The sequence below is a fragment of the Tachypleus tridentatus genome, chromosome 1 (assembly GCF_004210375.1).
Source record: "Tachypleus tridentatus isolate NWPU-2018 chromosome 1, ASM421037v1, whole genome shotgun sequence".
Taxonomy (NCBI): Eukaryota; Metazoa; Arthropoda; class Merostomata; order Xiphosura; family Limulidae; genus Tachypleus; species Tachypleus tridentatus.
In genome coordinates this window covers 8,509,084-8,523,562 of record NC_134825.1, presented here as the reverse complement: position 1 = coordinate 8,523,562, position 14,479 = coordinate 8,509,084, and the positions used below count along the sequence as shown (strand labels likewise).

General features: G+C 36.4%; 1 protein-coding gene across 1 annotated transcript in view; it reads right to left on the bottom strand.

Annotated features, from left to right (window-relative positions):
* Positions 1–14,479, bottom strand: part of LOC143223690 (sushi, von Willebrand factor type A, EGF and pentraxin domain-containing protein 1-like) — a 127,354-nt gene that overhangs the window by 54,535 nt on the left and 58,340 nt on the right. Inside the window, exons 26-29 of the mRNA XM_076452029.1 lie at positions 11,448–11,675; positions 7,074–7,274; positions 6,728–6,955; positions 2,734–2,934 (exon numbers count right to left, since the gene is read on the bottom strand). Of these exons, the coding sequence (XP_076308144.1) occupies positions 2,734–2,934; positions 6,728–6,955; positions 7,074–7,274; positions 11,448–11,675 (858 nt within the window). The remainder of the gene's footprint in view (positions 1–2,733; positions 2,935–6,727; positions 6,956–7,073; positions 7,275–11,447; positions 11,676–14,479) is intronic.

Genomic DNA, 14,479 nt, shown 5'->3' with positions numbered 1-14,479 from the left:
ATAAACATTACTGTCTGAGATGGGGCTCTGAGGGACGTCAGATCCATTCCCCACGTACCTAAACTATCTGCACTCTCACTTCCTTTAGACATAATATGACGTCAAATCTACTTCCATATTCCTAGTGTCCTTTTTACACAGTTTAAAAACCTTCCCGTTTACACAAACACGTACACGTGTTACGTTCAGTTATATATATTCAGTTTCTAACTAATTTTGTATCTCAGAACGGCTGGTATGGGTATTAACACTTTTATTGATAACACTGCACAACAGTTTTTTTGAAAATTTTTGCTTCCTGAAAAGTTTTTGCTGATTGTGACAGATACCTGGTGGGTATGCACAAATATAGTTTTGGTTCATCACATAGGAACTCTGAGAAAAAAACAGTTAACTGTTTATCGGCAATAACGTATTTAATTGTGTTTATGTTTCTAATACACTATTAAGTTCAACATAATTAAAAGTGTTTTGCTCCTGATTTTCGTTTGTATTCAATGTCCGGTGCATCACGTTGCAGAGTCCAACAGTAGTCAGCAAGCATTGACGGATTCTAGTAGCCCTGATATCGTTTTTCCATTGTAGCAATGTCCTGGTAAAACCTTTTACTGTGTTCATCACTGACAGCACCGAGATTTGTGGGGAAGAAGTCCAAGTGTGAGTGGAGTAAGTGAATCTTGAGTGACATGTTGCACTTCGTTGTTTTGTATGCTTTGAGAAGTTTGTCTACCAGCTGAATGTAATGTGGAGCTCTATACTTGCCAAGAAAATTGTCAACAACGTCTTTAAAGACTTTCCAGGTAATGTTTTCCGGCCCAACTAACAGGGTGTTAGATCAAACATGTCTGAGTTGAAGGCCTACAAAAATGCCCTCTTTGATCTTGGTCTCAGTTATTCTTGGGAACAACTGTCTTAAATAACGAAAACCTTCGCCTTCTTTGTTCATTGCTTTCACGAAATTCTTCATAGTCCCAGTTTTATGTGAAGAGGAGGCAAAAAAATCTTTGCCGGGTCGACAAGCGGTTCATACGCCACATTTCTCTGTCCTGAAACTAACTTTTTATGGAGTGGCCAGCTCTGTCTGAAATAATGTGTCTCTTTGGCACGACTGTCCCATTCACAGATGAAACAACAGTACTTTGTACAGTCAAGCTGCAGTCCCAGTAACAGAGCAACGACTTTCAGATCTCCACAGATATTCCAGTTGTACTTGCTGTACTGAATGTGCTTCAGCAACATTTCCATGTTCTCGTAGGTTTCTTTCATGTGTACTGCATAGCCAACAGGTATTGAAGGGTGAACGTTGTCATTGTGTAACAGAACAGCTTTGAGGCTTAACATTGATGAATCAATAAAGAGACGCCATTCTTGCAAGTCATGGTCACAACCCAAAGCAGAGAACAATACTTCGATGTCAACACAGAAACAGAGATTGTCAACTTGTGCAAAGAATTTGGATTATATCATCCTGGCGGCTTCGAAAAACAGAAGTTTTCATACCTGGTGACAGCAAACACCATTCCTGTAGTATCGAACCCAGCAATTCGGCTTTTGCTTTTGAAAGACCCAAATCTCTGACCAGATCGTTTAATTCTGATTGTGTTATGAGATGTGGATCTCCTGAGGAGCACGATTCAAAATCTGGATCAATGTCACTGCCAGTTTCCTGCATTGCAGTTTCTTCATCTGGTTTGTCTAAGGTCCATTCCTCTGGTGGTTTCGAAATTGGAAGACTCGTCATGTGGCACGTGTCTGATTGCTGAAGGCAGATTAGGCTATTCAATTGACTTCTTGTTTTTGGCAAAGAAACCAGACACATTAGTCAAACAGAAGTAACAGTCCGTCACATGGTCTTTCTGTTCTCGCCACATCATCGGGACAGCAAACGGCATTGTCTTTCGAGTGCCTCTGAGCCAAGCTCTCAGCACATGTCACACAACAAATGTGAGGCGCCCATCCCTGGTCTTGATCACCAATTTTACAGCCAAAGTACAGATGATATGTTTTCTCCACAAGAGCAGTCATTGAGCGTCTCTGATGAACACGCGTATACTCGCCACAAATATAGCAGAATGTATCGCGGCTGTTACGACACTGACGAGACATACTGACCGACACCAATCATCCTGTAAAACGTCTATAACATCTAACTTACTTGTTACAGTGCTACTGAGGCAATGCTTTATTCTGAAACAATACGTATACACTATAAAGTCTATATTAATCCAATGAGCAGCATATGTGTATGCAAGCCATTTTTATAGCCTGTTGAGACAGAGTCAAGCTGGCTCTGCCCTGCCCAGGCATGCCCGGGCTGCATACTTCCACAGAACAGCTTCCAACCTGGCCTGATTTCATGTCTGGACATGCCCAGACTGCACAAAAAATAGGTCTCTTACAGAAACAAATATTTTTGGATACAAATATAAGAAAAAAACATGACAAACCTGAAGATTTTGATGAAACGGTACGTGATATGCAAATTTGGATGTAATTTTCGTAATCAGCAGCCAGAAATTTATAAGGAACACCCTAAAGTGTTCAAGAAGCAAAAACTTTGTTGTGCAGTGTAAGCAGAGAACAACGTTTCGACCTTCCTAAGTCATCTTCAGGCTAGGACCTAGGAAGGTCGAAACGTTGTTCTCTGCTTATCAATAAAATTGTTAATACCTATACCAGCCGTTCTGAGATACATTTTTATTTCAAGTAGATTTCTCATCAATAACAACTTACCTTTGCACTTCGGAACGTAAGTTGTATTCCATCTTCTAGTCCACATGCACTCAATTGTCTTAGTTTCTGATTGACTCCTTGGAATAACGTAGCCCTCGTGGCAGTGGTACTCACAAGTAGTTCCAATTGGGTATCGGCCAGATTGGGATGAACATTCTTCAACACCGTGTTCAATGACTGGTGGGGGGTCGCAGCTAGCAGCTAGTGCACGGTTCAAGATAAATATTTATAAACACTCATGTTATTTATTTAAGAAATTAAGTTGTATTTTATTTTGATACTAGTGTTACTGGTGGTAGAAATAGCTTAACGTAGATACGTTTTACTCAGTGTCGTCTAAGCGCATATTTCACATTTCCATCTTCCCACACCAACTACCTTAATATAATAAACAATGTAATAAATAAACAGACTGTTCTCTATGTTTTAAAAAAATCACTTTCTTTTAAATAAAATGTGAGCCTTCAGCCCTCTTAACTGTGCTTTTATTGGAAAATAATACAATAAATAATATAAATTTCTTTATCTGTGAAACGCTTTGGAGGCAGCGGACCTAAGAATATCTGAAAGCTGATATTAAAATTATTAACCATGCAAAAAGTGGTTAAAATGAATTATGGTAGTCACAAAGATTTAAACTTTTACGAAAACTGACCAGTCGAGACCGCGATCTTTTAAGCTGTACAAAAATATGTCTTATATGTGTTGTTGTTGCAAATTTATACGATCAAAGAACTATTTCATTATAATAACCATATGTACCTTATAGAAAAATAAAAGACCCCATTTATTAAAGGCTAAGTTGATAAGGTTTATTTCAATGTCGATAACACTACAGTTGATAAGGTTTAATACAACATCAATAACACTATAGTTGATAAGGTTTAGTACAACATCGATAACACTACAGTTGATAAGGTTTAATACAACATCAATAACACTATAGTTGATAAGGTTTAGTACAACATCGATAACACCACAGTTGATAAGGTTTAGTACAACATCAATAACACTATAGTTGATAAGGGTCAGTACAACATCGATAACACTACAGTTGATAAGGTTTAGTACAAAATCGACAACACTATAGTTGATAAGGTTTAGTACAACATCGATAACGCTATAGTTGATAAGGTTTAGTACAACATCGATAACACTATAGTTGATAAGGTTTAGTACAACATCGATAACACTATAGTTGATAAGGTTTAGTACAACACCGATAACACTACAGTTGATAAGGTTTAGTACAACATCGATAACACCACAGTTGATAAGGTTTAGCACAACATCAATAACATCACAGTTGAGAAGGTTTAGTACAACATCAATAGCATCACAGTTTATAAGGTTTAGCACAACATCGATAACACTACAGTTGATAAGGTTTAATAGAACATCGATAACACTATAGTTGATAAGGTTTAGCACAACATCGATAACACTATAGTTGATAAGGTTTAGCACAACATCGATAACACTATAGTTGATAAGGTTTGTTACAACATCGATAACACTATAGTTGATAAGGTTTAAGACAACATCGATAACACTACAGTTGATAAGGTTTAGCACAACATCGATAACACTACAGTTGATAAGGTTTAGTACAATATCGATAACACTACAGTTGATAAGGTTTAGTACAACATCGATAACACTATAGTTGATAAGGTTTAGCACAACATCGATAACACTATAGTTGATAAGGTTTAGTACAACATCGATAACACTACAGTTGATAAGGTTTAGCACAACATCGATAACACTATAGTTGATAAGGTTTAATAGAACATCGATAACACTATAGTTGATAAGGTTTAGCACAACATCGATAACACTATAGTTGATAAGGTTTAGCACAACATCGATAACACTACAGTTGATAAGGTTTAATACAATATCGATAACACTACAGTTGATGAGGTTTAGTACAACATCGATAACACTATAGTTGATAAGGTTTAGCACAACATCGATAACACTATAGTTGATAAGGTTTAGTACAACATCGATAACACTACAGTTGATAAGGTTTAATACAACATCAATAGCATCACAGTTGATAAGGTTTAGCACAACCTCGATAACACTATAGTTGATAAGGTTTAATAGAACATCGATAACACTATAGTTGATAAGGTTTAGCACAACATCGATAACACTATAGTTGATAAGGTTTGTTACAACATCGATAACACTATAGTTGATAAGGTTTAACACAACATCGATAACACTACAGTTGATAAGGTTTAGCACAACATCGATAACACTACAGTTGATAAGGTTTAGTACAATATCGATAACACTATAGTTGATAAGGTTTAGTACAACATCAATAGCATAACAGTTGATAAGGTTTAATAGAACATCGATAACACTACAGTTAATAAGGTTTAGCACAACATCAATAACATCACAGTTGAGAAGGTTTAGTACAACATCAATAGCATCACAGTTGATAAGGTTTAGTACAACATCGATAACACTACAGTTGATAAGGTTTAGTACAACATCGATAACGCTACAGTTGATAAGGTTTAGCACAACATCGATAACACTACAGTTGATAAGATTTAGTACAACATCGATAACACAACAGCTGATAAGGTTTAGTACAACATTAGTAACTATAGTTTTATCACTGTTGATAAGTGGTGTCCACAGAGTACGGTGTTTGTTGCCTGTTATTTTGGTTACTATTTACCGGTGGTCCAATGTCTTGTGCTTAGATAGCAAACACTTATTTGTACGGCCAGGCATGACCAGGTAAGTGGGGCGCTCGGCTAGTAATCTAAGGGTCAGGAGTTCAAATCTCCGTTAAACCGTACATGCTCGCCCTTTCAGCCGTGGGACGTTATAATGTGACGGTCAATCCCACTATTAGTTGGTAAAAGAGTAGCCCAAGACTTGGCGGTGGGCGGTGATTACTAGCTGCTTTCCCTGTAGTCTCACACTGCTAAATTAGGGACAGCTAGCGCAGATAACCATATGTAACTTTGCTTGAAATTAAAAATAGACAGACTTTGATATTTCTCCGTTTAGTATTTTCTTCTCCGTCTATTATTTGTACTTGTTTTATATTCATTACGTCTTCATTTTTGATTGATTGATTGATTTTTGAATTTCGCGCAAAGTTACACGAGGGCTATCTGTGCTAGCCGTCCCTACTTTAGCAGAGTAAGACTAGTGGGAAGGCAACTAGTCATCACCACCCACCGCCAACTCTTGGTCTACTCTTTTACCAACGAATAGTGGGATTGACCGTCAGATTATAATACCCCACGGCTGAAAGGCCCACATGTTTAGTGTGATAGGGATTCGAAATCGTGATCCTCAGATTACGAGTCAGGTGCCTTAACCATTTGGCCATGCCGGGCCAGAAGTGTTATTGATTTAAAGTCCCATGGAAAATTAGTTCATGTAATTCACTTGGCTGGTCAGATTGGTGTGGAAAGTGTTAGGTTGTTTTCCTGTTTCAATCCATAAAACGATCAACTCGACGTATCTTATATAAAAGGTTGACGATAATACGTTAAGTATTTAAAGTGTTACTACAAGTAACAAGCTTATATGGGTGATAAACCTATCAGCGTATCCTTTAACATTGACCTTTCCATTGGAAGTGACGTGTCGACATTCAACCATTTATGTATTAATTTCTTGTATCTTTAGTAGACATATTGGTAAAAAGTATTGTACAACTGTGGATATTATTATGTGGCCAGTGAATTCTTGTGAGTTTTTAATAAACATTTTCATTTTTCAGTCGCGAAACCTTATTAGAATAAACTACGTGTAAGTTGTTAAGTAGTTTTGATGGTAACATATATTAACACACATTACTGTACTTCATCTATCCTGCTTGTTGGTGATGTTTTGTATAGATATCTTGATCTACTGAGAAACTCCAAGACTCACTATACGACCTAAACGTACATAGATTGTGGTTTAATTTATAAATAGTTTATTAATTTGTTTCAAGGATCTTTACCTATAATGGTGACGTCATATCGACATTCGGTAAAGGTTCTTAACTCCGGATCAGTGCTTCTACACGTGTTGATGTACTCTCCAGGTTCCAGCTCACCCTTCAGGGTACACTCCACATCCAGATCTCTCCCGTCTCCTGCTACAAACCCTGGTGTATTTATCGGAATCGTCCCACTGTCTGCCACCAGGGTTTCGTTTGTGCAGTTTATGGGTTTGGGTAGAGCAGCCTCTGAAAGGACATGATGATTCATGTTCTGAAATGTTTCGCGCTGTTGACATCCATAAATGGCATTCACTTGACTAAATAAATATCGTTCTGAGAGATTCTTACATGTTTTTAACCTCACCTTTACATCTTGGGACTTCAGTTGTATTCCATCGACCATCAGACAAGCACTGGCTGATGGACGTTGGTAACTGGCTTGTTGGGATAACATAACCATCTTGACAACTGTACATGCACATTGTTCCTACAGGATATTTTTTATTACCATAAGAGCACTGAGTATAACCGTGCAGTATGTCTTGGGGAGGAAGACATTCTGTTCCTGAGAAAGCAAAATATAAAAATATTAACAAACAAATTTACATGTCAAAACTGAACTAATTCTTTGGTAATTTAAATATTTATCTTTTGAAGAACTTTAATACATTATTTAATAGATTATTTTAGTTTGGAATAACAGAAAAATAAAGCCTCCAAAACTATCTTAATATTTTATCACTTCTCATATTTTACACCACATTAACCAGTAGGCCTGGCATGGCCTAGCGCGTTAAGGCGTGCGCTTCGTCATCTGAGGGTCTCGGGTTCTCGCCCGAGTCGCGCCAAACATGCTCGCCCTCCCAACCGTGGGGGCTTATAATGTGACGGTCAATCCCATTTTTCGTTGGTAAAAGAGTAGCCCAAAAGTTTGCGGTGGGTGGTGATGACTAGCTGCCTTCCCTCTTCTCTTACGCTGCTAAATTAGGGACGGCTAGCACAGATAGCCCTCGAGTAGCTTTGTGCGAAATTCCAAAACAAACAAACTAACCAGTATCTAAATAACTACAGGAAGTAGCAAGGTAGAGAAATTATAATAGAAAGTAATACTACAATTTTATGGTGAACACAGGAAACTGTTAAATATTAATACTAAAAGGAACAATGTAGAGAAACAACAATAGAAAATAACACTACCATTTTCTGGTGAACACGTTAAACTGTTAATATATTAATACAAGAAGGAACAATGTGGAAAAACAACAATAAAAAGTAATACTACCATTTTCTGGTGAACACAAAAAACTGTTAATATATTAATACAAGAAGGAACAATGTGGAGAAATAACAATAGAAAGTAATACTACAATTTTCTGGTGAACACGTGCAACTGTTAATATATTAATACAAGAAGGAACAATGTGGAGAAATAACAATAGAAAGTAATACTACCATTTTCTGGTGAACACGTGAAACTGTTAATATATTAATACAAGAAGGAACAATGTGGAGAAACAACAATAGAAAGTAATACTACTATTTTCTGGTGAACACGTGAAACTGTTAATATATTAATACAAGAAGGAACAATGTAGAGAAACAACAATAGAAAGTAACATTACCATTTTCTGGTGAACACGTGAAACTGTTAATATATTAATACAAGAAGGAACAATGTAGAGAAACAACAATAGAAAGTAATACTACCATTTTCTGGTGAACACGTGAAACTGTTACAAGAAGGAACAATGTGGAGAAACAACAATAGAAAGTAATACTACTATTTTCTGGTGAACACATGAAACTGTTAATATATTAATACAAGAAGGAACAATGTGGAGAAACAACAATAGAAAGTAACATTACCATTTTCTGGTGAACACAGGAAACTGTTAATATATTAATACAAGAAGGAACAATGTGGAGAAACAACAATAGAAAGTAATACTACCATTTTCTGGTGAACACATGAAACTGTTAATATATTGATACAAGAAGGAACAATGTGGAGAATCTGTTGAAACGAGGAATACTACTTTCTGTAAACTTTGTCGTGTAAGAAGTTTTAAAATACAAGTTTTTATCTAAAACTGATAGCGGCCTAATTAGGGTAGATGACACTTATGGAAGCTTATGTGAATAATGCTTTATGTTCTCAACTATATGAAGATATTAAGAAAGAAAAACACTAAAAATATAAACATTTTCTTATTATGTTTTAAGTTCATAAATATTGAAAATATTGTATAAAGGTTCACGTTTTCCTTCTCTCACATCTGTAAAGTCCTTAAATTCTGGATCTATCCAGTTCTTTGAGTCTTTTACATTCAAGGCTTAGTTAATACAATTCATTCAAGGCTTAGTTAATACAATTCTCTTTGCTTCATCGTTGACCTTAAGTACGCTTTCATCAGACTGAGTTTAGAGAAAATTCTCTCGTTAGAGGATACAAAAACTGGAATGGACTACAACTAATATTCCTCTTGTATCCTTCATTTGGAAAATGTACGGCACATGCGCAGAATAAAATTATCTGTCTAAAAAATCTTTATGATACATTACTTGCATATCTATCAACACAAGCTCATGTCAAGATCCTCAACGAATGTTTTTGGATAAAATTTATAAACATGTTAATTTCCTGCAACTTCTTTCTTAATCTGATCACAACATGAATTGACTACAGACAAGCAGACATTACCTCTGAATTAACCTTTTCCAGTTTCAGCACGTTCGTCACCAGCAAGTTCTCAGAACTTCTCAGCTAATTTTAGTTTCAGGCTTCCACTTTTGTGCCAGTGAATTTACTAAACGCCATTTAACTGTAGCTATCTAAGAACCCACGGAGATCTGTGAACCTGTCACCCTTTAGCCCCTCCCTGCACCTCTTGTCTCCACACACATACAGTCAAACTACTAGACAATAAATACACACGACTGGCTTTACAGATTTAGCTGCAGGTCATAAAGACATTATTCGTTAAAGAATATTTAACTATTAAACAAAATCTCTCTAGCTTGAATGACAATTCAACTTCTCACGACTTATATAAATACTTTTACTAATTCGTTTATTGTGGGCCTATATTAAAGTTCACTCATCGAGTTGTACATTTACCTTAAGTTACAAGATGTTCAGTCTTTTGTTAAACATCGTAGTGTGACATGCTCATTACCTTTTGGTTGACCGTCGTGGTGTAACCACCTCATGACCTTTTTGTTGAGCATCATGGTGAAACCAGCTCGTGATCCTTTTATTAAACATTGTGGTATAACCAACTCATGACCCTTTTGCTGAACATCATAGTGTAACTTACTCCTGGCTCTTTTATTGAACATCGTGGTATAACCAACTCATGACCCTTTTGTTGAACATCATAGTGTAACTTGCTCTTGGACCTTTTATTGAACATTGTGGTGAAACCAGTTCATGACCCTTTTGTTGAACACCATAGTGTAACTTGCTCCTGGCCCGTTTATTGAACATTGTGGTGAAACCAGTTCATGACTCTTTTGTTGATCATCGTAGCAAAACATGTTCATGACCATTGTAACTGTGAGTAAAGGTATCCAGTATCAAATCTCCAGTTCCTTAAGCTCTGTGATCACTTTGGTTATAGTTAGCCATCAATCGAACCAATACTAGGACTTTCCAGATTTAAAAATAAGTTACGTTACGCTTACATTCTCATGTGATAGTTTTGCAAGCTGCTAAAGAGAATATAATTGATCATTATATTAATAAACTTCTACATTAATTTGTCGATTCCAACTCTTATGGCACACCATAGTTTTCTTCCCTAATGTGGTTTATATTGTGATGTGCTAATGACCTTTGATTAACTTTTGTTTTTAATGTGGTGAGCCAAAGATCCTTGGTAATTTCTGATTTTCCTGTGTTAACTGCACCCAATAATGTGTTTCAACAATCCATTCTTTTCTGGAAGTATTCTAGTATCCTGTTCAACAAGGATGACAGTCCGCACGATGAAGAAATTGTAAATAATATGACCAGAGAAGTTCTACTCCAATCTTTTTGTAGAATAATAAACCTCTGAGTATTTACACAGACTGGAAGTGGCAGGATTATGTTGGCTGGATAAAGTCCTCCATCTGATGCAAAAGCGTTTCCAGATTGAAATCTGCATTTTCTCTTTTCAACAACGCCACGATAAACCTCATCGCAACCGTTTTCAAACGTTTTACTATGAGAAACTTTTACTTCAGTAATTTTTCCTGATACAACAAAACATTCACGTCTACGAACGTAAAACAAGTAAAAAGAGCAGACAGGGAAGAAAACACTAAACATAGAAAAATAAAAGAAGTCTGTTTGTTTTTAATTTTGCCCAAAGCTGCACCAGGTCTATCTGTGCTATCCTTCCCTAATTTGGCAATGTAAGACAAGAAGGGAAGCCAACTAGTCACCACCACCCACTGCTAATTCGTAGACTATTATTTTATTAAGTAACAGTGGGAGTGACTGTCATTTACTTACGCCCACACAGCTAAAAGAGCGAGCATACTTGGTAGGGCGGGGATTCTAGTCCTCGAGCTTCCTAACCACCTGGCTATGCCGAGCCTCACTGGAACATAAGAGCTTCATAATTTCACTCAGTGCTTATGTTGAGAAAAGTAAGAAAAATTTTGATTCATAAATATCGCTCTAAGCAAATATTTGTAATAATACGCACACTAATAACCATGTGCACATTTAGCTAACTTCTCAAATTCTTACTTTTCACACTGATTGTGTAGCGACACTTTCCTTTGGTGTGTAGTTCCAAATCAGTAGCTTCACACGTGTTGATGTATTCTCCAGGCTCTAGTTCACCCTCCAGGATACACTCCACATCCAGACCTCTCCCGTCTCCTGCTACAAACCTGGGTTTCTTCACTCGAGCAACTCCTTTTTCAGCCACCAGGGTTCGGTCGACGCAGTCTACGGACTTTGGTTGGACAGTTTCTGTTTGATAACATATCATTATTATTAAAACAACCAACAACGTGTTTAGGAAACTTTTCGTTTTGGTTTGTTTTGAATTTCGCGCAAAGCTACACGAGGGCTATCTGCGCTAGTCGTTCCTATTTTAGCAGTGTAAGACTAGAGAGAAGGCAGCTAGTCATCACAACCCACCGCAAACTCTTGGGTTACTCTTTTACCAACGAATAGCGGAATTGACCGTTGCAGTATAACGCCCCCATGGCTGAAAGGGCGAGCGTGTTTAGTGTGACGGGGATTCGATTCCGCGACTCTCAGATTATAAGTCGAACACCTTAACCACCTGGCCATGCTGGGCCATTGAGAAAACGTATCAATCAAAACACTTAAAATGATTTTCAACATTTCTTAAGAATCGGACAAAAATATATGATGGGCTAACTGTGTTCTGCCTACTGCAGTTGTCCAAACCTGAACAGTCGCATTATAATCCTTCACACTTACCGATGACCACGTGAGGATAATTTTACGTTAAAAATAACAACAAAAAGAATACAGTTTTATAGAACATATATTTTCATAATAATATACCAACGTTTATCTTACATGTAATATAATGATAATAAAATACAACGATTTGAAAATAAATTCAGTTCACAATACCAAAAATTATAAGAAAAAGTTGTATCTTGCCAAATTTTTCATGTGAAGCACTTAAACTTACGTGTATTAATTAATAACTATTTAGATTTGACCTTTGACTCTGAAGTGAAATTAACTTTAACGTATTATAACACATACAGACAGACGTACACAGGGGGAATTATCAAACCTCGTGAATATTGGGTTGGGGTCAAATTATTATAGCATATTGGAAGATATTCTTTGATAAACAGTTACAGTCTGATATTTCGGTTGTGTTTAGTGTGTGTTTTCATATAGCAAAGCCACACCGAGCTAGCTGCTATAAATACCGAGGGGAATCAAACCCCTAATTTTAGCGTTGTAAATCCATATACTCACTGCTGTCCCAAAGGTTGTGTTTAGCTCAAGATTATAAGCACTGTGCCAGTAGCTGTGACATACTTTTATACTGTGCTGTTTTGGTTGTGTTTATTTTTATACTTTGGTATTTTTATTATTGATTCAAACAGTTACTGTCATAACAATAAGTACTTATGAAAAATAGTAAATAAAACAACAACTACAGATAATAATCATGTTAGCCCAAACATAAAATAAGACGAATATACATAATTGGTTATTTTTATTTTAAATAACTATCCACTAGGAGTTAACCAATCATACATTGGAATTTATTTACAATAATTGGAACCAAATAATAAAAATAGTTAGAGGTCAAAACAGAACTACTTGATGGACATGAAGTTGGTTGTTGGTTTTTGCCAGAAAGAACATAAACTTTCTTCAGATAGATCTAACAAGTTCAGATGAAGATTAAATATCATTTGCAATACAAATGAATCGGAAAATACACACTTGATAAATTATTAAAATTCCATTGTCTTTAAATTTGCTGGTCACAGATACTCTATATGCGAGAATAATTATTAGTGTTAGAATTGTCTTGTGTAATAACCAGATTGGTCTGAATATACAGAAAACTGTACTACATACACGTGTATAATAAGTCCTTTGACTATAAAAGAAAGCGTAATGAATTTGATAAAGTGCTCCATGTGGAAACACCTTATCAGTCCATGTCGTAATATATGTTATTCTGACAAGTTGTTTGTGACTTTGAATTAAAAAAAAACACACTTTTTTCTTTTCCAGAGTCACTTTTCGTTGTTTTTAATGATTTCAAGTATCCTATTTTTGTTGTGAATCATTTCCCACACGTTAAACTGTATATTATCAGTAGTTCAGTAAACACCACAGTTTAAAATTATTTTTGTTTATAATGTTAATTATAAAATTTAAAATACTACATTAAGACTTTTGTTACCTGGCTTATTCGTATGTGGAAAGCCTTTATAAATATCTCCAAACACAAATATACTGGACGTAGCTTTATCATACCGAAATCGATATTGGTGAATACTACAATAGAAACAAAACAACGTCACCTTCTTTATTTATTGGAAAACACGCGATAATTCACGGCTGTATTTATGAGATACAAAGTAAGACACTGACAAAGACTGGAAAATACGCAATATGTCACGATTGGATTTATTATATAGGCCCGGCATGGCCACATGGTTAAGGCGCCCGACTCGTCATCTGAGGGCCGCGGGTCCGAACATCCGTCTAACCAAACAGGGTCGCAGTTTTAGCCGTAGAGGCGTTATAATATTAATATAAATCCCACTGTTTGTTGTTAAAAGAGTAGCCCAAAAGTTGGCAGTGGGTAGTGATGACTAGCTGCCTTCTCTCTACTCTTACACTGATAAATTAGGGACGGCTAACGCCGATGGCCCTCGTGTAGCTTTGGGCGAAATTCAAAACAAACAAACAAATTATTCAGTGATGTCGAGAAACCCACTTGTTGAGAAATTTATATGCAAAAACGGCTCGTTTGGGTTGAGAAAATATTTTACACAGAAGAGCGAACAACGTTTCGATCTTCTTCGGTCATCGTCAGGTTCACAAAGAAAGAGGTAACTGACCGGAAGCTGACCACATGTTTGAAAGGGGTTGTGTAACTCTGTGTCGAAATGTAGAGGGCGGTATTAGATGTTTGAATATATAATTTTAACCCCTTTCAAACATGTGGTCAGTTTCCGGTCAGTTACCTCTTTCTTTGTGAACCTGACGATGACCAAAGAAGGTCGAAACGTTGTTCGCTCTTCTATGTAAAATAT